Raw genomic sequence first — 21,816 nt, forward strand, 5'->3', positions numbered from 1 at the left:
TGGACCTTCATCCTCTCTTGTGCTTTTGCCAAATGAAATTTCAAAGTGTCTATCATAGCTTCTCTTCTCAACAAACTCCTATCCACCTTTGCATTATTGGACTCTAGGGGTAAGTAAGGCAAATGAAGGGGGGGTGGTTGATTGTAGACCACCTCATATGGAGTGATCTGACTAGCAGTGTGGAAATGAGTATTGTACCACCACTCAGCCAGAGGTAACCACATGTGCCAATCCTTGGGATGCTCACCAGTCATGCATCTAAGATAATTCTCCACACACCTGTTAACAACTTCAGTTTGGCCATCAGTCTGAGGATGATAAGCACTAGACAACAAGAATGAAGTACCATGGAGAGAAAAGAGCCCCTTCCAAAAGCTACTGAGAAATACTGAATCCCTATCACTCACTATGGTTCTTGGCCACCCATGATGCTTAAATACATTGTCAAGATAACACTGAGCAACTGTGATAGCAGTATAGGGGTGAGAAAGAGCCATAAAATGAGCATATTTACTGAGTCTATCAACCACTACAAAAATAACTTCTTTGCCACCAGATTTAGGCAGTCCAGAAATGAAATCCATAGAAACATCCATCCATACCTGTTCTGGAATATGGAGTGGTTGAAGGAGACCTGGAGATGCTGCAGTATCATATTTAGAAGACTGACAAGTGACACAATGTCTAACAAAGTGTCTAACATCTTGAGTAAGTCCTTTCCAAGAAAAAATAGACTTAACTCTGGAAACAGTCAACTCCCTTCCACCATGACCACTTTCAGGTGCAGCATGTTGCCACTCAATAATCTTCTTTCTAAGAACTGGATCAGGGCCAACCACTATTCTATTCTTCTTTTTGAGGAGACCATTCTGTAACACAAACCCATCTACCAATTGTCCACCAGAAAGAGCCAAATATGTATCATGCAGGGCAGTATCCAGATGATAACTAGCCACAATTAATGCTGAAAGGTTGGAATCCAGAACAGAAATTGCCATCAGCAAAATCTCAGTACCATTGACTCTAGAAAGTGCATCAGCAGCCACATTTTCCTTGCCACTTTTGTACTGGATTTCATAGTCAAAACCCATTAACTTAGAAAGCCAAAATTGTTGAAAGGGAGTGGAAATTTTCTGTTGTAACAACCATTTCAGACTTTTTTGATCAGTCTTAATGAGAAAGTGGCTCCCCAAAAGATATTGTTCCCACTTTTGGACTGCAAAGACAATGGCTAACAATTCCTTCTCATAAACAGACAATTGTTGCCATTTTGGTCCTAATGATCTGCTGATGAAAGCCAAAGGGTGACCCTCCTGCATTAATACAGCACCAATGCCCTTCTTAGATGCATCAGTTTCCACCACAAATTGTTTGTCAAAGTTTGGAACAGCCAGAACTGGAGCTGTTACCAAAGCAGTTTTGAGATGTTCAAATGCCAACTGAGCATGATCATTCCAAGAGAAATTGTTCTTTTTGAGAAGATCAGTTAATGGTTTGCTGATAGATGCATAGTTTTTGACAAACTTCCTGTAGTATCCTGCTAATCCTAGAAACCCTCTTAGGTCTTTGACTGTAGTGGGAACAGGCCAACTTTGGACAGCATTCACCTTATTTGGATCAGTTTGAACTCCAGCAGCTGAAATATAATGTCCCAAATACTCCACCTTGTCTGTAGCAAACACACACTTGCTCAGCTTGGCAAACATGTGGTTAGACTTCATTAATTCAAACACTAAGGCTAAGTGAGTCCAATGTTCTTCCACAGTTTTGCTATACACCAAGATGTCATCAAAAAAGACTAACACACATTTCCTTAAGAGAGGCTTAAAAACCTGATTCATCCAGTTCTGAAAACTAGCAGGTGCATTAGTCAAGCCAAATGGCATAACTAAGAATTCATAATGACCAGTGTGTGTTTTAAAAGCTGTTTTGTATACATCAGGTGGGTGAACTCTCATCTGATGATAACCAGATCTAAGATCTAATTTGGAAAACACAGCTGCACCAGAAAGTTCATCCAACAGTTCATCAATAACTGGAATAGGGAACTTGTTTTTGACAGTTCTATTGTTCAACTCCCTGTAGTCCACACACAATCTCCATGTGCCATCTTTCTTTCCAACTAAGACTACAGGAGAAGCAAAGGGAGAAGCACTAGTTTGAATTATGCCTCTATCCAGCATCTCTTGCACCAGTTGTTCAATAATATCCCTTTGTTTCAAAGGATATCTATAAGGTCTTATGTTCACAGGTGTTGCATCTGGTAACAAGGGAATTGGGTGATCAAACACTCCCCTTAAAGGAGGTAATTTCACTGGATCCTCAAATACCATGTGGTAAGTAAGCTGTAATTCTTTTAATTCTTCAGCAACCAAAACTTGTGGATTAGGAGCTACTGAACCATTACTAGACTGATCTTGTACTTGAATTAAACACAACTGAACAGCTGTAGAAAATACCTTGGAAGATGGCTCTCCTTCAATAACTTTCAGTTTCTTGCTTGGGATGCCCTTAAGGAGAACAGTTTTGCCATTAAAGCAAAACTCCATGTGAAGCTGCATGAAATCCCAAGAGATAGGTCCCAATAAACTAAGCCATTGAACTCCCAACACCATATCACAACTGCCTAAAGGAATCAGTAAAACATCTGCTTCAAAACTGATGCCCTGCATAGTCCATGTGAAACCTTTGTAAATGTGTTGGCAAGCTAGATGGTTCCCATCAGCTACTGTAATTGCTTGAGGTGGGATAGTTTCCACTTTGCAACCCAATTTCTGAGCTATGCTAAGATCCACAAAGTTATGTGTGCTACCAGAATCTACCAATATCTGAATTGGTTTGCCCTGTACCATACCCCTAACTCTCATAGTGCTAAACCCTTGACTTCCAGAAAGAGCACTCATGGAAATTAATGGTTCAGTGATGTCAGTTTCTCCCATATCTCCATCATCATCCTCACTAACCTCCTCAACTTCATCTCCCACAATCTCAACAGTGAATAATTGTGGTTCTTTGAATTGGCACTTGTGATTCCTATCATAAGGAGCATCACAGTAATAGCACAATCCCTTTGCAATTTTCTCTTGTCTCACATCAGCAGGGATATATTTGAAGTTTTTGGGTTTCTGATGGGTGTATTTGGTAAGAGTTAAGGTTGTGTTTGGCTTATTTGTGGGAGTAGGTAACAAGGGTGGTTTGCTGCTAGGGATGAGTGGAATGGATTGTAAGGGTTTAGGGCTGTAATAAGGTTGTTTGTAGGTAGGTTTGTGACCCATTGCTGTCAGATTCTCCTCCTGTAATCTAGCTATGTCTATAGCATCTGCAATTGTACCAGGTCTGAGGGCTTTCACAAAGGGTTTGACTGTGGGTTTGAGTCCACCAATAAAACTCTCAAGCATGTAAGCATCAGGCAAAATATGGTTGTTCATCATCATAATGGACCTCAAATTCTCAAATTCATCAATATACTCTTCTAATGAGCCAGTCTGCTGTAATTTGTTAAAATTTTCTACCACATTATGCGCAGAATCATCTCTAAATCTAGCATACAGATCAGCTACAAAATCATTCCAGTCAACTATCATGCTTTTCCTAACAGACAAATAGTTCATCATCCATCCTTCAGCCTTATCAATCACATTCAATGAAGCCAAATCCACTTTCTACTTATCAGGAATTTTACATAATGAAAAGTATTTGCAGCACTTCTTAACCCAATTTCTAGGATTAGTGCCATCGAATTTAGGGAAATTCAGCTTAGGATTCATACCTAGTGATCTGGTTTGGTGAGATCTGTGACTGTTTGCAGAAGTGTCTTCATTACTATTTCCAGAATCTTTGAAAGCTTGCATGAACTTCATCAGCTCATCAAACTTTTCATCCATCCTCTTGTTCTGATCTTCGAGTTTGGAATTTTGTTCTTCCAATCTCTTTTCCAGATTCCTAAATTGTTCTTCCATGGCTGCTCGCTTCCTTGTAGCAGTAGGAGCCAGGTCTAGGTAACTGATTACAGAATTTGAGAGAGTGTGGCAGCGTTTGCTCTGATACCAATGATATGGGAGCTCTCAAGCTCTCCAACAATGGTTGACAGTGTTTAAGAAATAGATGAGAGAAGAAGAGAGGAAGCTTGCGCAGAAAGAAAAGGGAAAGAAGAAGAAGGAGATAGTAGAAGTTGTTATTATATTCATTGATTAACAAGTACAATGAATGATGCCTTATATAAGCTGGCATAAGGAATCAGCAACAACCTTCTAACAACTTCCTAAAATTAAGGGAATTTATTTAAAAGCTAGCTAACTGATTTTAACTAACTTTTGCAACTAACTTTCCCGCCAAAACCATGATATTTATAATATCATGATCATCCCATAACAATTTGTCTAACCATTCTATAGTGGTCTCCCTATCATCCTTAGGAAAAGGTTTCTGGTTCTCCCCTGCCGGATACCAAATTATAAGAATGTTATATGATATTAAATAGTCCAGCAAACACACATATTTTTTCACAAGTCAACTTGCCTGGTTTAGTTTTTCGTAACTCGGTTGGCACAAGTCACATTTGTCGAACTTACATCTCTTAAGCTGATGTATCCCAATACCCATCATCAATAATAATCCAGTGAAAAAGCCACCATTTGCTAATACACACAAAATAAACTAAATAAAACAACATCACTGTGTACTAAGTTACTAATAAAACTTAGTGAAATAAACACCTCATAAATTAACCCACCTCCAATTTAGTATAGATTGTTATTCTCTAATTACCTAGATACAAAATCAGATATTAATAAAGAATTGAAGACCTCGTGTGCAAAATCATTCAAAATTCATTAAAATTGAAATTTGTTTGGCATAAACAAAGATAAAATAAGGGAGAGAAAACACGTACAAGAAAGGAAGCACTCCACCATCTATGTAACACCCTAATAATTCCTTGCTTTTATAAAACCATTTTCCAACTTAAAATAAAGGAATTACTAAAGCATTACCGCCACCGTGATAACGGTTAAGGCTATTACCAGAATTACGCAGCGGAATTAAATGTCAACTAACTTTTAAAAACCATAATTAATGAAATATTGAGGCCTCCTACAATTTGGAACCATAATGGCCCAAAACCCAAAGTATAAATAATTCAAACATTTCAAACATAATTAAAATATTAACTAAAATAGTTTCAAAGAACGAAAGCATGCAACTCTCTCAATCATCCCAAGCCACATAATTTCGATCGTACTTGATCTACCAACCTGCTATATTAATCTACTCCCCAACAATGCAAGTGCAAATGATGGATCATCATAGGGTCATTAAGGCAAAGGCCATGACCAGAAACATACAAAGCACGTAGTCAGCAAAAGCTGAGTACTTACAAGCGTAGAGTAAATGAAACTAAAACATGCATCACTCACTAAGTACTAATCAACATGCAAAAGCCATATAATACTTAACAAACAATCATGAGACACAAGACTCGACTCTTGACTCGACTCTTGACTCGACTCTTGACTCGACTCTTGACTCACAATTTAATTAGAATAAGCTTCGAACGGGCCAAAAGAATAATCCACAAAGGGAAAAGGTGATGGGAGCCAACCATACACCAAATATAATAATAATAAAATTGGGCCATACCGAGTGTCGGGCCATACCGACGGAATTCCTGCGCATAATATAAATGAAACAACGTCTTGTATCATTAGTAGGAGTACGAGCTTTCCGGCAAGACTCCCCCCATTGTTCATACTCAAGGTATATACGTTCCAAGAGTTTTGAAGCTTGTTCCGGTTGCACTTTACGTTTATTAATATTTTAATAAAGGCGAACTCAAGACTCGACAACATGCATACATACAATTAATAAACAACAACCAAAACAATCTTATTTTAGTGCTTTAAGACTTGTGATCAACCAAGCAAGACACTTGTAATATTACTACCATGTTCCTCCTCACCAAAGTGAGACTCCACATCATGCATATTAACATGAGGGTTGTGCCCTTGCACGAAAAATCCTAATTCATTTCATACATGATATTCCCAACTGAACCCTACATGTGCGGTGGCTTACGTGAGCTAACCCTTCACATGTGGTAAAATAAATAGTACAACGAGGTACAAATAAATGGCTCAAAGTATGCTAGACATCCCGTACAATAGCATACAAATAATTAATCCATCCCTTGCATGTGAATATATTGAACCATACATGCATAAATATTGAACAACATGATTGACAATGAAATCCATACTCATAATAATTTCAACATGCTTGTTCAACAATTAATTCAATAAATCCAACATCACAAATCACATGCTCGTTCACCAAAATAAACATGATTCCACATAATGTAATTCACATCATCAACAATCGTGTAATGTCATTGACAAAAAGGTGTGGTCGCCCTAGACTTGTACGTACCTTGAATTCCTAAGCGTAGGGGCCACTTTGCAATAACGAGCACTCAACTAGAAATCACCTCCTATCATCAAAATAATGAAACTTAAATTATTTCCATGTTCATTAAATTTCCAGCAACTTTATAAAAATTAAAACTTCCTTTAAACTTTAGAATTCAATCGTTTTTCAATAATAAAATCGTCTCAATCTGCAAAATCAATCCCTAGTACGAAAACATACTTTTTCCGCCTTTAAAATCAATAAAAATCGATACTTTAAACCTTTATTCAAATCTGAAAATATAATTGATTATCATAATTAAAATCATCACCTAATTATGCTAATCAATTGACTCATTAGGTCTAGGTTAAAACCCTAACTTGAAAATCCCAATAACACTAGTTTAATATCATGAAAATCAATGCTTTATTAACTAAACGAATCTGAAAATTCATCCTTTAATAATTAAAACAACCCTAATGAATCACAACACACAAATCCTCAAACCACGGTATTCATAACCGGTTCCCAACATTTTAATTACTCAAAACAATATTAATATAATAATTTAAAATACGGAATTTAAATAGTATAGGTAAGGAAGAAGAGAATTATACCAATCCGGCCTATAGCACGGAATAACCACGAATTAATTGTGATTGGGCGAAAAGAGATTGGAAAACGAACACGAACAACAACACACACACACACACACGATCGTGTGTGTGTGCGCGCAGCGGCGAAAGGACGAGGCACAGGGGCGCGCGCTGCGACGAGGGGACGAGGGCAGCAGGGGCGCGCGCTGTGCGCGAGGAGAGAGCGAGAGAAGGCGAGAGTGTGGCTAGGCGCTGTGCATGCGGACACGAGCGAGAGAGCGAGGGAGGCGTGGGCGCTGCGCGCGAGGGAACGAGCGAGAGAGTGAGGGAGGTGTGGGCGCTGCGCGCGAGGGCACGAGCGAGAGAGTGCAGCGCTGGGCGTGAGGCCGAGCAGCACGAGAGCACAGCAGCACGGGCACGGGGCTGTGTGCGTGCGTGCGGTGTGCCGAGCAAAGAGAGGAGAGGAGTGAGGTGCAAGAAATCAAAAAGGGGGTTTATGAAATTTTAGGGGTTCATTTAATGATGGGGGAGTCTATTTATAGGCTCCCTAATCCCTTGATGGGCTAGGCTTAGGATATTTGAGTTGGGCTTAGGAATTAAATGAATTGGGCTAGCTTAGGATTTAAATTAAACTGTTTGGATTGGGCTCGTTTAATAAAACGAACTGGACTTTTTATTTAAAACCCGAAGCTTTAAAAATCATTTGCAACTCATTTAATTTCCCGACTCAAGAATTAAATTCGTTTCGTAATTAATTAAAATAATAAATATTCTAATTAATTAAAATACATTAAATAAAATGCATTTAAATATTATTTAAACGATAATAAATCGTAAAATGCTTTATAAATATAATAAAATATATTTATAAATATTATAAAAATACGAGGTATTACAGTCTACCCTTCTTAAAAGAAGTTTCGTCCCGAAACTTGGGTTCGGAAATCAAAATTCAACTCAAACTTGAGACTTTCTGTAACTTTCAATACGTTCATTTACAAAAGTTTTATGTTGCTGTACTCTTTACATGATTAAACAGGACAATAATAAGTGCAAATTTAATAGAAAGCACTAAATTAAGCATAAAATAGGGGAAAACAAGGTAAAAAGCGTGAAATTCTACCGCACTCTACCCCCCTTAAAAGACACGAGTTACGACCCCGTAACTCAACTAACCTCGGGAAAAAGCTCGGGATATTTCTTTCTCATTTCGTCCTCCGCTTCCCAAGTGGCTTCCTCAGATTCTTGATTAGACCACAACACTTTGACAATTTTCACATCTTTAGTACGCGTACTACGCACTTTGCTATCAAGGATTTGGACAGGTCTTTCCTCAAAGGTTAGACTTTGGTCTAATTCTATGGTCTCCGGTTGCAACACATGCGATTTATCCGGGACATATTTCCTTAACTGAGATATGGGGAACACATTATGCACTCTATGCAAGTCTATAGGCAAGGCTAGTCTATAAGCTACCTTTCCGATTCTTTCTAAGATCTCATACGGGCCTAGGTACTTAGGGCTTAACTTCCCTTTCTTCCCAAATCTCATGACACCTTTCATTGGTGACACTTTGAGCAACACTTTATCACCTATGTTGAACTCTTCATCCCTACGTTTCAAGTCTGCATAACTCTTTTCGCGATCTTGCGCCGCTTGAATATTTGATTGGATGGTTCGGATTTGGTTCATGGTGTCCTCTATCATTTGAAGTCCCAACACTACAGTTACACTAATATCGTTCCAACAAAGTGGACTTCTACACTTTCATCCATACAAAGCTTCAAATGGTGCCATTCCAATGCTAGCATGATAGCTATTGTTATAGGAAAACTCAATCAGATCTAGGCTATCTTCCCAACTTCAATTCCTTGGAAATCAATAACGCATGCCCAAAGCATGTCCTCCAGGGTTTGGATAGTCCTTTCAGTTTGTCCATCCGCGGCTGGGTGGAAGGCTGTACTCATTTTCAATGTCGTACCAAAGCTCTTCTGCACACTTTTCCAGAAATTCGAAAGAAATCTCGAATCCCTATCGGATACGATATCCTTAGGAACTCCATGTAACCTCACAACCTTCTTAATGTAGGCTTTAGCAAGTTGTTCCATTTTCCAGGTTTCCTTCATTGGTATAAACACTGCTGACTTGGTCAACCTATCTACTACAACCCAAATTGTATGATTCCCAGTCTTTGACTTCGGTAAACAAGTGACAAAGTCCATAGAAATACAGTCCCATTTCCAGCTTGGAATCATTGATGCATGCTTGTTGGATTTTACCTTGGATTATGTTTTCATTTTGAAATATGTTGGGGGTGAAGTTGGTCTTGTGTTCATCGATGATTTCCTTGCTTAGGGACAAGCAAGGATCTAGCTTGGGGAGGTTTGATATGTGCGTTTTATATAGTGTTTCACCCCCGTCCCTTAGTACTTTTTATATGTCAAACGTGCTCTTAGGAGCCGTTTCTAGTACTAATGTGTGTTATTGAGTGTGCCTTGAGTTTCAGGTTTGATTATGAGAAATTGGTCTTTTTAGACCCGTTTCATGTTGATCTAGGCCACTATATGAGTCCGAGGAAGTTCGGGACCTCCATCGTCGACTTTCGGGAGCCTTGGATGCTTATGGTTGAGCCCCGAGGGTTAGACTCAGTGATGTGGGCGAGTTATATTGAAGATTGCAAATCGCCCTGGAAGCTGAGGGCGAAATGCAACCATCGGGCGGAATTGAAGCAAATTGGACTCATCAACGCGCGCCCGATTGGGCGCAGCTCGCCCGATCCGGATCGGTCGGTCATCCAGAAGCTTATGTGGAGAGTTCGCAATCCGCCCGATCGGGCGGATTTTGGCCCAATCGGGCCGACTATCGAGTGCATCGCCCGATCGGGCGAAGCGACGCCCGATCGGGCGACGCCAACCTCCTGCACTTATGCGCGTGTCTTCTTTCCGGTTTTTGGCTTGTATTTTGGGCAAACTATAAATACTAGCCCCTTATATTTTTAGAGACACCTTATTTTCTAGTTTAAAACACTTAGTTTATTTTCCTAAGCTTAGTTTTCTCTCCAATTGTTCCAACACTTAGTTTTATTTCCAATTAAAAGTTCAAACTCTAGTATTCCATTGTTCTTCAATTAGGTATTATTTTCTTACTTTGATTTATTATTTTGTTTCAATTATGCTTTCAATTAATATGCTTGCTTTGTTTATTGATAATATGTGTGAGTAGTTTAATTTCTAGGGTTTGGGGATCCATGAATTAATATGATGGGATTTTGAATAATTGTGATTATTGACATTGTGATTAATTCCTATTGATTGGTTTATTCCACTATTCAATTAGATTTGCGCAGGTTTAATTGTGTAGTTATGCAATATCAAGTTCAAATTCGAGATATGCAATTTGATGTTTAGGCTTGTGTCAATAGGTAGAATTGGGATTAATAAGTAGCGAGAGCCCGTTTATTCTAAGTCTATGACTAGTGTCGATTCGAGAGAGCATGCTAGTCTAATTAATTACTTTGTTGATTATCGTGATTGTTCATTGTCCTGGATTGTTAATCGCTGGTGAACCTATGCCCTAGATTCCCTTAATATCTTGATTCAAACTTATTTAATTATCGTTCGTAGTATTAGTTTACAAACAATCAACCAAATCTTGTTCCCAATAGTTTAGTTTAATTAATTAATAGTAGAAAGAACACATGTGTCCCTGTGGATTCGATCCTGACTTCCCTTGCTACCTAGCTAGTGGACCTTAGGTTATTTTTGATTAGGTGATACGACTTTAGCCTATGCCAAATTTAACACTGGAGCAGACTATGGAGATACTCTTTCCATTTTCATTGAGTGGGAAGGCAAAGCTATGGATTAATAGTCTCAACCGCGCAACTATGAAAATCACCGATTGGAATTCTTTGGCCCTTGCATTCTATGTTAAATATTTCCCACCTGAGAAGACAGCTCGTCTAAGGGGTCAGATATTAGGTATCTCTGAACAAGCAGATGAGAGTTTGTTTGAAGTTTGGGAGAGATTCAAGGATTTGCAGAGAGAGTGCCCGCATCATGGTTTGGATGACTGGTTCCTGGTTCAGCAGTTCTATAATGGTCTGGGTAATGAGTCTAGGTGTCTTTTGGATTCAGCTGCCAGTGGGAGATTTATGCAACTGGAGGTGCCTAGAGCTTTAGAGGTGATTGAGGAGATGGCCATCCATAATGCCCAATATGGGAATCCTAGAGGTTTTGCCGACCGGGGTGTTAAGCATGAGAAGAACTCTATTGAACAGCTTACTGCTCAGCTAACTGCCCTACATCATATCACAAGCTAGATAATAACAGATCGCATCCTCCCAATCCACCCAACATGCTAGTGTCGCTGCAATGAGTGCCCAATCTGCCAATGTCTGTAATAGTTGTGGGATGCAAGACCATTATGCACAAGAATGCCGGAGCTCTATAGAACAATGCAATGCATTCCAGGCCTACAAGAAGAACAATCCGTACTACAACTCATACAATGAGGGGTATAAAAACAACCCCCTATTATCATATAGGAGTACTAATGTTCAGAACCCCCACCAGATTCAACACACTCCACCACCATAACAACCTTACCAACCACCACCACAGCAGCCCTACCAACCGCGAAGTAACTACAACCCGCAGCCTAGTGGACCACCTGGCTTACCTTCACAGCCTCAACCCACACAGCCTGATCCCATGCTTGTTGAGATGCGGAATATGATGTTAGAATTGCAGAAGTCTCTGAGCGAAAAGGATGCCAAAATCGATGCCCTCACTGCTCATAACAAGATCATGGATAAACAGTTGGCACAAATGGCTACTACTCTGGCAGAGAGACCCAAGGGTCAACTCCCTTCACGGCCTGTGACCAGAGAGTCTGTAAATGCTGTCACTTTGCGGAGTGGATATGAGTATGATGGGCCACCTATGACTATAGAGGAAGGGGTTGAAGTATCTGTAAGTGGTGCTGTGCCAAGAGAAAGTGAGAATGTGGTCAAAGAGAAGGAAGCTGACACAAGGGTTGAGAAGAAAGTTGAGATACAAATTCCACCTATCAAACTTCCCTTCCCTCATCGTCAGCTAAAGAACAAGCTAGAAAAGCAGTTTGGTAAGTTCTAAGAAGTGGTAAAGAATCTACAGGTAACGGTCCCTTTCACTGAATTAATTACTCAAGTACCTGCATATGCTAAATACATGAAAGACATCTTGACTAGGAAGAGAGCATTTAGTGAGGTGGAGACTGTTGCATTTACTGAAGAGTGCAGTGCCTTACTACAAAATAAGTCTCCACCCAAGTTGAAGGACCCCGGGAGTTTCTCTATCCCGTGTAATATTGGCAACCTTTTTATTGACAAAGCCTTATGTGATTTAGGTGCCAGTGTTAGTGTCATGCCCTTGTCTGTCTGTACTAAATTGAACATGGGTGATTTAAAAGTTACCAACATAACACTGCAAATGGCCGATCGATCTGTAAAATACCCCCTAGGTGTTCTAGAAGATGTACCTGTTAGAGTAGGTAAATTTTTTATCCCTGTTGATTTTGTTATGTTGGACATGGAAGAGGACAGGCAGATCCCTATTATTTTAGGTCGACCTTTCCTACACACTGCGGGGGCAATCATAGATGTCAAGAATGGCAAGCTGACCTTAAATGTGGGGGATGACAAGGTTACTTTCAATTTAACCCATGTTTCTAAGAGCCCTATGGTAGAGGAGTCATGTTTTGGAGTCAATGTTTCTAATGATTATTTTAATACTAAATTGACTCATACTAACTCCAACAATCCTTCGGAAAAAGAGCATGTTTCAAATTGTTTTGCAGGTGGGGGTAATCGGAGTATGAACTCTTCGGCATGGGTTCGAAGGGAAGCACGATTTGATGATGCTGAGACCCAAAAGGCCGAAAGTTCGGTGAACTGTGGGCATCGCATTCATGATCGGGGTCGTGGTCTGTCACCCCCCGCGCCACATAGCTCATCCAAAGCAATTGATTTGACACCAGATGGCACCATCTTTGGTGCCCCCATTCGATGAGTTGTCGTGGCTCTCATCCCCTTCCTTTCGTTGTCTGTGCATAAACTGAGATTGTGTAATGGGGACATTACACCAATCTAATAGGGGATGAGTACTTAACTATCCATTTATTGCTTTCCGTAGTGTACTTTATGCTTTCGTTTTGTATGTTTTAGTATAATTTTTAATCAAGTGTGTGATTCAGTGTAGTCCTTGGTATTGGAGAGGCGAGATGAGTGTATTTTATGGTTTTGGTGTTTAATGTTATGCAGGTCTAAGGCCCCAAACTCGAAAAAGTTGAATTAAAGCCAAACGGAGCAGCTTGCATTTCGCCCGACCCGGATCGGGCGAAGAGCGCCCGATCGGGCGCGTGTCGATACAAAGAAAAATTTGGGAAATCGCCCGACCGGGCGAAAGTGGCCCGATCGACACAAAAGGCGAGTGAAATGCCCGATCGGGCGAAATTCCGCCCGATCGGGCGGTTGATGATGACGTCGTAGAAAGGAAGGAAGGATTCCGCCCGTGTTTTAGAAAGGTCAAGGCATTGCATTTCGCCCGATCCGGATCGGGCGAGGTGCGCCCGATCGGGCGCGCAGAGATTCAACGAAAAGGTTCGAAATTCGCCCGAACGGGCGATCTGCTGCCCGATCAGGCGATTTGCGAATCAGCGACAAATAAGCCACGGGTTGCTCACTTTCCTCATGATACCCCTTGAGCCAATGAGGACATTGTCTGATTTAGCTTGGGGGGGGGTGTTTCACTCACTTGTACATATTAGGTATGTTTTTCCTTTTATTTTTGCATTTACTTATTTTTGTGTGTTTATTTTGGTGTGTTTAATGTTTTCTAGAGTAGTTTATTGCTTTGAAAAAAAAAAAAAAAGTACGTTCCGATGAATACAATATCATGCTTCCCTGTGCCCCTTGAGCGAAAATTGTTTTGATTCTTGGTATTTGATGATGGGCAATATTGATGTGTTAGCCATGATTTGATATTCGATTGCTTTGATGCCTTAACATGAGTCAACTCCGACTAACTATTTGTGGACTTGGTGCTTGACTAGTTGATTTGGTTAGGATGTGTGATAGCTTCCTGGTGTGTCATTGATTTTGAGTATTCATTTGCAACTATTAATAGTGTTTTATGACTCATATACATGCACATTGTGGAGGACGAAGGCATTTTTTCTATTTAGGTAGCCTTCAGATGAAATTAGATACATTTGTCCCCTCCTTTTCTACCCATGTTGTTGCTTGTGCCCTTTTATTCGGTGACTAGCCATATTACAAGCCCATGAAAAACCCCATTGGTTACTAGTCCCAAGCCTAGCTTGGGGGAGCTAATAGTAGTGAGGTGAGGGAGTTGTAGTGTGCTACATTTTGAGCACAAAGTGGGTATTGAAAATGGAGTTCGTCTTATCATGTTTGTTGTTGAAAATGAGTTGAAAATGAAAAGAGATGAAAGAACAAAACAAATGTGAAGGTTGCTAAAAAAGAAAGAAAAAAAAAAGAGAAATTGAAAAAGAAAAGAAAGAGAAAAATCTATTACTCTCATAAAAAGTTCAAAGTGTTGTTTCAATCAAGTTCTGCAAATTCATATCCTTATGAGTGATTGGTTACAATTGTGAAAAAAGGCAAGAAAGTATGGTGTTGGCTATTTGTTGTTTTGTCATGTGTTGAGTGGGAGATTATGGTCATTATGTTGATTAATCACGGTTGTTTTTAGGATTTATGCTCCCCAAAGCCAAGGCTTTAAAGCTCACATTATACCCAAATTTATCGCACCCTTACCTAAGCCTAACATTACAAGCTTTGAAGACCTTCCGACCTTTGTGCATAGAGTCGTACTTATGTGAAAATAGTTGTTTATCAATGCAAGTTATGACAAGACACATTCCGAGTCGACTACTAGGTTGAGTGTATGTTTTTCTAGACACACGAGTGTTGTGAGTTTGGGAGGGCATTGTTCACTTATATGTTGGGAGGGGAGCGAACGGGTACATCTTTTATCCGCCACATAAATGAGTAACGAGTGTGTGAGCACTAGTCTTGAATTCCAATGTGCATTTGTGGTTCGCTTTGCGTTACGATTGTTAAGAAGGATTAGCGATTGAATAGATTTGATTGGTTGACATTGATGCATGCTTGTTGGATTTTACCTTGGATTATGTTTTCATTTTGAAATATGTTGGGGGTGAAGTTGGTCTTGTGTTCATCGATGATTTCCTTGCTTAGGGACAAGCAAGGATCTAGCTTGGGGAGGTTTGATATGTGCGTTTTATATAGTGTTTCACCCCCGTCCCTTAGTACTTTTTATGTGTCAAACGTGCTCTTAGGACCCGTTTCTAGTACTAATGTGTGTTATTGAGTGTGCCTTGAGTTTCAGGTTTGATTATGAGAAATTGGTCTTTTTAGACCCATTTCATGTTGATCTAGGCCACTATATGAGCCCGAGGAAGTTCGGGACCTCCATCGTCGACTTTCGGGAGCCTTGGATGCTTATGGTTGAGCCCCGAGAGTTAGACTCAGTGATATGGGCGAGTTATATTGAAGATTGCAAATCGCCCTGTAAGTTGAGGGCGAAATGCAACCATCGGGCGGAATTGAAGCAAATTGGACTCATCAACGCGCGCCCGATCGGGCACAGCTCGCCCGATCCGGATCTGGCGGTCATCTGGAAGCTTATGTGGAGAGTTCGCAATTCGCCCGATCGGGCGGATTTTGGCCCGATCGGGCGAATTTTGGCCCGATCGGGCCGGCTATCGAGTGCATCGCCCGATCGGGCGGAGCGACGCCCGATCGGGTGACGCCAACCTCCTGCACTTATGCGCGTGTTTTCTTTCCGGTTTTTGGCTTGTATTTTGGGCAAACTATAAATACTAGCCCCTTATATTTTTAGAATAAGACCTTATTTTCTAGTTTCAAACACTTAGTTTATTTTCCTAAGCTTAGTTTTCTCTCCAATTGTTCCAACACTTAGTTTTATTTCCAATTAAAAGTTCAAACTTTAGTATTCCATTGTTCTTCCATTAGGTATTATTTTCTTACTTTGATTTATTACTTTGTTTCAATTATGCTTTCAATTAATATGCTTGCTTTGTTTATTGATAATATGTGTGAGTAGTTTAATTTCTAGGGTTTGGGGATCCATGAATTAATATGATGGGATTTTGAATAATTGTGATTATTGACATTGTGATTAATTCCTATTGATTGGTTTATTCCACTATTCAATTAGATTTGCGCAGGTTTAATTGTGTAGTTATGCAATATCAAGTTAAAATTCGAGAGATGCAATTTGATGTTTAGGCTTGTGTCAATAGGTATAATTGGGATTAATAAGTAGCGAGAGCACGTTAATTCTAAGTCTATGACTAGTATCGATTCGAGAGAGCATGCTAGTCTAATTAATTACTTTGTTGATTATCGTGATTGTTCATTGTCCTGGATTGTTAATCGCTGGTGAACCTATGCCCAAGATTCCCTTAATATCTTGATTCATACTTATTTAATTATCGTTCGTAGTATTAGTTTACAAACAATCAACCAAATCTTGTTCCCAATAGTTTAGTTTAATTAATTAATAGTAGAAAGAACGCATGTCTCCCTGTGGATTCGATCCTGACTTCCCTTGCTACCTAGCTAGTGGACCTTAGGTTATTTTTGATTAGGTGATACGACTTTAGCCTACCAACGACCTCACCAATTGAATTTCTAGTTGAGAGCTACTACATTTTCTTCCATTATTTTAGTTCTGGAAATACAATCCCATCATTCCAGAATTTCAAAAACTATGTTAAGTTAGCTTAAGGGTTTCATAATCCCAGAATTAGGCGCTTAAGCTAACTAAACATGAATTTTTCTTAAATAAAACTTTGTAATGTTAATTGTTCAATCTATCTCCTATAAATGACACTTTATCATGTTAGTTGTTCAAATGAAAACACTTAGACTGAATTAGAGAGTATAAGAACCAGAAAAGGTAGAACGAGTCAGCTGATGTTGCTGACTGCAGTATGTTGCTGCTGATTGCAGTATGTTGCTGCTCAGTGCAGTATGCTACTGCTGACTGCAGTATGTTTCTGCTCACTGCAGTATCCTCGACTAGGTAAATTAAAAAGAAAATGGTCCTTATTGCTGAAAGTGAAAAGAAGCGTGTGGGATCGTTCGATGTTTTCTGTTCAGCAACTTGTTTTACTTTGATGACAACCATACTTGTTAACTGATCTTGCTAGCCGTATGAAGGCTTATTGAACTCTACTGGTTGAACTAACAACTAACGTGACAAAGCATAAACATGATTTTTTTCTTAGAGCTAACTAAACATGACTTTTTCTTCCATTATTATAGTTCTGTGCTAATCTCATGATGAAACGAAAATTCAGCAAAAACGTTGTACTCCAGTGCAATCATGAAATCAAAAAATGAATCAACCCATTATCAAAATAAAGAATCAGAACCCAAATCCAAACTAAATAAGGCTAATTACGTCTACCAATTCAGAGGAACAAAACACAAAACCCATAATTAACCAACCCTAACTGAATCCAAGCCCCCTCCCCACAAAACCAATTCAATAAAAATAATCAACAATAATCCCACACTTCAAACGCAAAATAAGAACAACCCACCATAAATCAACAGAATTTCGCAAAAGAAAGGGAGATTACCTTCAAATTCGAAATTCCGTCGGAAGAAGCACCATCGGGAAAGAAAACGTTGCCACCTAAATCTCCATCATCGTAAATCGCCGTTGGGAAGAGGATTATGGTAGGTTTCGCCGTCCATGGGAGTCTTAGGTTTGAGGTTTTGGTTTTTGCACAGTAAAGAAATGTGGGAAGTAAAATGTTTTAGGAGGTTCTTATTTTATTTTTTATTTTTTTAATTACGTTTTCAATAGCGTTTTATTTGGAAGCCCTATAAGAAACTGTCATCATATGACAGCGTACCCTACTAAACCGCTATCATATGTTCAAATACGATAGTGTTTTTCTAATAAGCGCTATAATATGTTATTTTTTAATCTTTTGATAGCAAAAGAGGCAAAAGCGCTATTAAAGAAACGCTATTAAAAGCTATTTCTGGAGTTGTAAGTTTCATTGTTAAAATTTTAATTAAATGACCAAAATTGTTAAGCTAACAAAAATCAATCCCAAGATAATTGAAAATGTAATTCACTAACAAAAACTAATTAAATCTTACGAAAATGGTTAATTAAATAACAAAATAAAATCAATTTATTGTTCATCAACTAATGAACATTAATTATGCTAAACTTAATAAACATTTAAAATTAGTAACAAAAAAAATTTAATTTATTTATGGATTTTATAATAATTAAATACTTCCTCCCTTCATTTTTACTCGCAACGTTTGTCATTTTCACGCATGTCAATTTACAACTTTAATCATTAATATCTTTCATTCTCTCTAAGCAAAAATTATAAAAAGTTTATATTTTGAAATTACACATTAAGACGAATCTAAAAAGATCCCACATGACTATGTTTTGTCTTACGTATAAATCACGAACAATGGTCAAAGTATAATATGTGAATAGTGTAGAAATCACAAACATTGCGAGTATTAAAAATCGGAGGAAGTAATATTTTAGTTATAATATTCTCTTAATTATTTACCTACTCTAGCCTCCTTCATATCATTTAGCACACAATGATAGTTTCAACATAAAAATAAAAAATTTTGCACACAATGATTGAAAGTTGATATTAATTATTTACAGAACATATCTAAGATGGTACCCATTAATTATGGTTGGTATTATTTAAAGCTATTTTCCCTTAATTACTACTACTCTCTTTGTTCCTTAATACTCGCCCCGCTTTCCTTATAAATTCGTTCTTTAATACTCGCTCCATTTTTATCTCTATTATATAAGGGAACAGCTGAGGGTATTTTAGTAACTCAACTTTTCGTGCCCCAAGCAAAAAGACGAAAATACCCCTCATTGGTTGTTTATCGGGGCTTGCTGAGCCTTCGTTTCTAGGGCGAGGTTTCGTTTATCCCATCTCTCTCCTCTCACCTGCTTCTCTCCCCCTCTCACTTTTCTCGGTAATTTTGTTGAGGAGATCTGAGCCTCTCTCCCCCTCTCACTTTTCTCTCTCCTCTCACCTTCTTTTCTAGGTCTTCCTAGGTTACAATTCCTCGCCGTCGTCCCTCTTTAATGGCGACTATGAGGTCAATCGGAGGGAAATGCAGAGCTCTATTGGCGGCAGCAAATTCCTTCACCACCGCATCAACGACCGCTACTGGTGCTGCAAAAAGATCGAAGCCTCATTTCTTCAAAAATAATAGAGGTATTTTGGTCTCTCCCACCTTCAGCGACTTGGAACTACATCAAGCTTCACAATCTTCAGATATTTTGATTAGATCTTTGGTTAAACTTATTTTTAGGGTTTTAGGTCCTTTGCACTTGACGCATTTTGGTTAATTTGGTTAATTCTTCCTCTGATATGCACTTCAACATCACCAGGGAAGAAATGTACTACATTTTCGGAAATTAGGGATCAATTCGCCAAATTCGTGAAAAATACTCAGAAGATCACCACCTGAAGAATAAGATCGAGCTCCTTAGCACACCCATGATGTCCTCAAGGTACCTTTCTCTCTCCTAGGGTTTTTATTTTTGTTTGGATTTTGTTGTTATTTTATGGAATTGTTTGCTTATCACTCCTAGAGTTTTTAATTTTGAATTTGATTTGAGGTTAATTTGTTTGATTTCAATGTAGATATGGTGGAACTTTCAATTTTTCCCAAAAAGTCTGAATTTTGAGGTTTCAAGTTCTTCTGGATTTTTCTTTTGAAAATTATGAACTTGGATGTTCTAAATTTTTGGGGATTTGGATTTTTTTAGGGTTCAATTTAAGTTCTTTTATTTGGAATTGAAGGGTACTTAATTAATTTGTAATTTGCGCTTTGTGCATAATGAATGAAGGGTTACTGGGATAGGTGATTTTTTGCCATGATTTCTATGCTCCTGCTCTGTTTTCTGGTGCATCAGTGTGGGTTTTTGTTGATTTTTGTGTGTGTTCCCTTATTTTAGTCGAATTCCGATGGACAGAATCTCTTTTTTTTTTTTTAATTTAATTTTTTTGTCGATATAAGTGAACGTGATTCTTCCTTACACGGGATAATTAAGTTGAGATTTCAATTGATAATTTGTTTTAAGTAAATTGGTAAATATTAGTGCATTGTGTTTTTGTAGTTACGACTTCGACAAAGGTTTTTCTATTTGTTTAAAATCTTTGATGTAATTTGCAACGCCAAGATTTGGTGCTAAATGAGATCATGTACCTAAAACTATTAGCTTTTGTTGCTATTTCTGGATAAATTCAAAATTTAAGAGTAACTGTTCTCATCAATTTTGCGGTTGAGGTTTCCGGATTGCGCCGAGAAACTATTTTGACGAGTGAGTTGTTATTTTTGGTATAGAGGCATAGAGATCACCTACTTAGGTTTGTTGATAACATGGGTTTTGCTCTTCTGTTTTGATTAATTTTGGGAGTGTATGATTTTGCTTAATGCTTCACATATTTCTCTCCTACTCCATAACTATATTGTTGTCATAAGTATAATTGTGCTTATGATGTGGTGACTTGGGTGACAGATCCATTAATTTATTTATTTTTGTAAAAGAAATTGGTTCACAAAAGTTTTCGCTTGACTAAAGCTTTCGCTTTGGCGGTCTGAGTTCTGTTGGTGATCCTCTTCACTATTTCATTTGGTAAAGAAAACACAATCCCTTCCCTATCAGAAGTGCATTGCTTATTCTTCTTCCCACTATTTACATAACTACAGATGTGACACTACAATTAATAATTTAGCATTTATTAAAAGTATCTAATACATCATTGTGAGTCTTAGCAGGTTTAACACTTTCAAAAGAATCTGGAACTGAAACAAAGCCAGATCGGTGTAGCAGCCTCAATGACTGCAAATTAGAGGGTTGTCCACGTGTGAACGGAATCTGCCAGTGTCATTAAACCAGGGTGGCAGAAGCAGCTTATTCAAAGATACTAGCTCAACTAAATGACAATGCCAGACTTCAATGTTATGGAGACTGTAAATGCAAACAAACCGAAGTTGAAGTAGTCTATCAAACCCTAGATTTCCCCCCTCCAGTCGTTGTCTTCGCATCTTCTCCTTCCCTCTGCTCTTCTCCATCTCCGCGATCCCCTTTTCCCTCAATTGTCTGGATCTGACTTCGGAGACTCCTTATACAAGTATGAATTTATGCATCTTTTTTTGTTAATCTGATTTCAAAATTTTCATATAATACTTCAATTGATTGATTTCAATTGATTTTGGATTAAATTGCATTAATTAGCAAGACATAAATTCAATCTCAATTTATTACCTTAAATTTGAATTGGAGTTAACCTTTCTGTCTATTTCGAAAAACCGGGGACATGAAATTGCGAAATACTTGATACCCAGTTGCAAATTTCTGATCTTTATAGATAATGATTAGTTGTTATATGTTAGTGGTTTCTTGATTACTTCCATGGTTTATGGTGAATTTGCTGGAGTTTTGTTTTTGGGTTTAAAGGAACAATTGGTAAAAAGCTTTGATCTTTTAGGGTTTGTTGATAATTGGTTTTAATTACTACAGTGTGTCTGTATTTGGTTTAAATTTGATTGATTTGGTCCAAAGTACACCTAATATTTGTAGTTTGCTTAATCTGGGTGATAGTCTAAGTAATTGGCAATGCTTGAGTATCTAGATCGTAATTGTATGTAAAGAGGAGTCAGCAATGGGATTTTGTGTAT

At 38.5% G+C, this 21,816-nt stretch overlaps 1 protein-coding gene and 1 pseudogene across 1 annotated transcript; both read right to left on the reverse strand.

Annotated features, from left to right (window-relative positions):
- Positions 1-657: 657 nt before the first annotated feature.
- LOC130461370 (uncharacterized) lies at positions 658-17,239 on the reverse strand. The gene is made up of 6 exons (XM_056829450.1): positions 16,972-17,239; positions 4,572-4,637; positions 4,312-4,436; positions 3,714-4,040; positions 767-3,662; positions 658-665 (listed from the first exon to the last, which is right to left on the reverse strand). The coding sequence occupies exons 1-6, from the start codon at positions 17,237-17,239 to the stop codon at positions 658-660; spliced, it is 3,690 nt and encodes a 1,229-aa protein (XP_056685428.1).
- LOC130462343 (uncharacterized) lies at positions 10,964-11,063 on the reverse strand (annotated as a pseudogene).
- Positions 17,240-21,816: the final 4,577 nt, after the last annotated feature.

This window comes from Spinacia oleracea, chromosome 5 (genome assembly GCF_020520425.1).
Source record: "Spinacia oleracea cultivar Varoflay chromosome 5, BTI_SOV_V1, whole genome shotgun sequence".
Taxonomy (NCBI): domain Eukaryota; kingdom Viridiplantae; phylum Streptophyta; class Magnoliopsida; order Caryophyllales; family Amaranthaceae; genus Spinacia; species Spinacia oleracea.

What these genes read in the sequence shown, in the direction of transcription:
- LOC130461370 (XM_056829450.1), bottom strand. Translation starts at nt 17,239, where the DNA reads ATGGTTGTCATCAAAGTAAAACAAGTTGCTGAACAGAAAACATCGAAC. An exon ending in GATACATCAGCTTAAGAGAT is followed by an intron (nt 4,437 to 4,571) that starts GTAAGTTCGACA and finishes GGTATCCGGCAG; the next exon opens with GGGAGAACCAGAAACCTTTT. An exon ending in GCACTAATCCTAGAAATTGG is followed by an intron (nt 3,663 to 3,713) that starts GTTAAGAAGTGC and finishes CCTGATAAGTAG; the next exon opens with AAAGTGGATTTGGCTTCATT.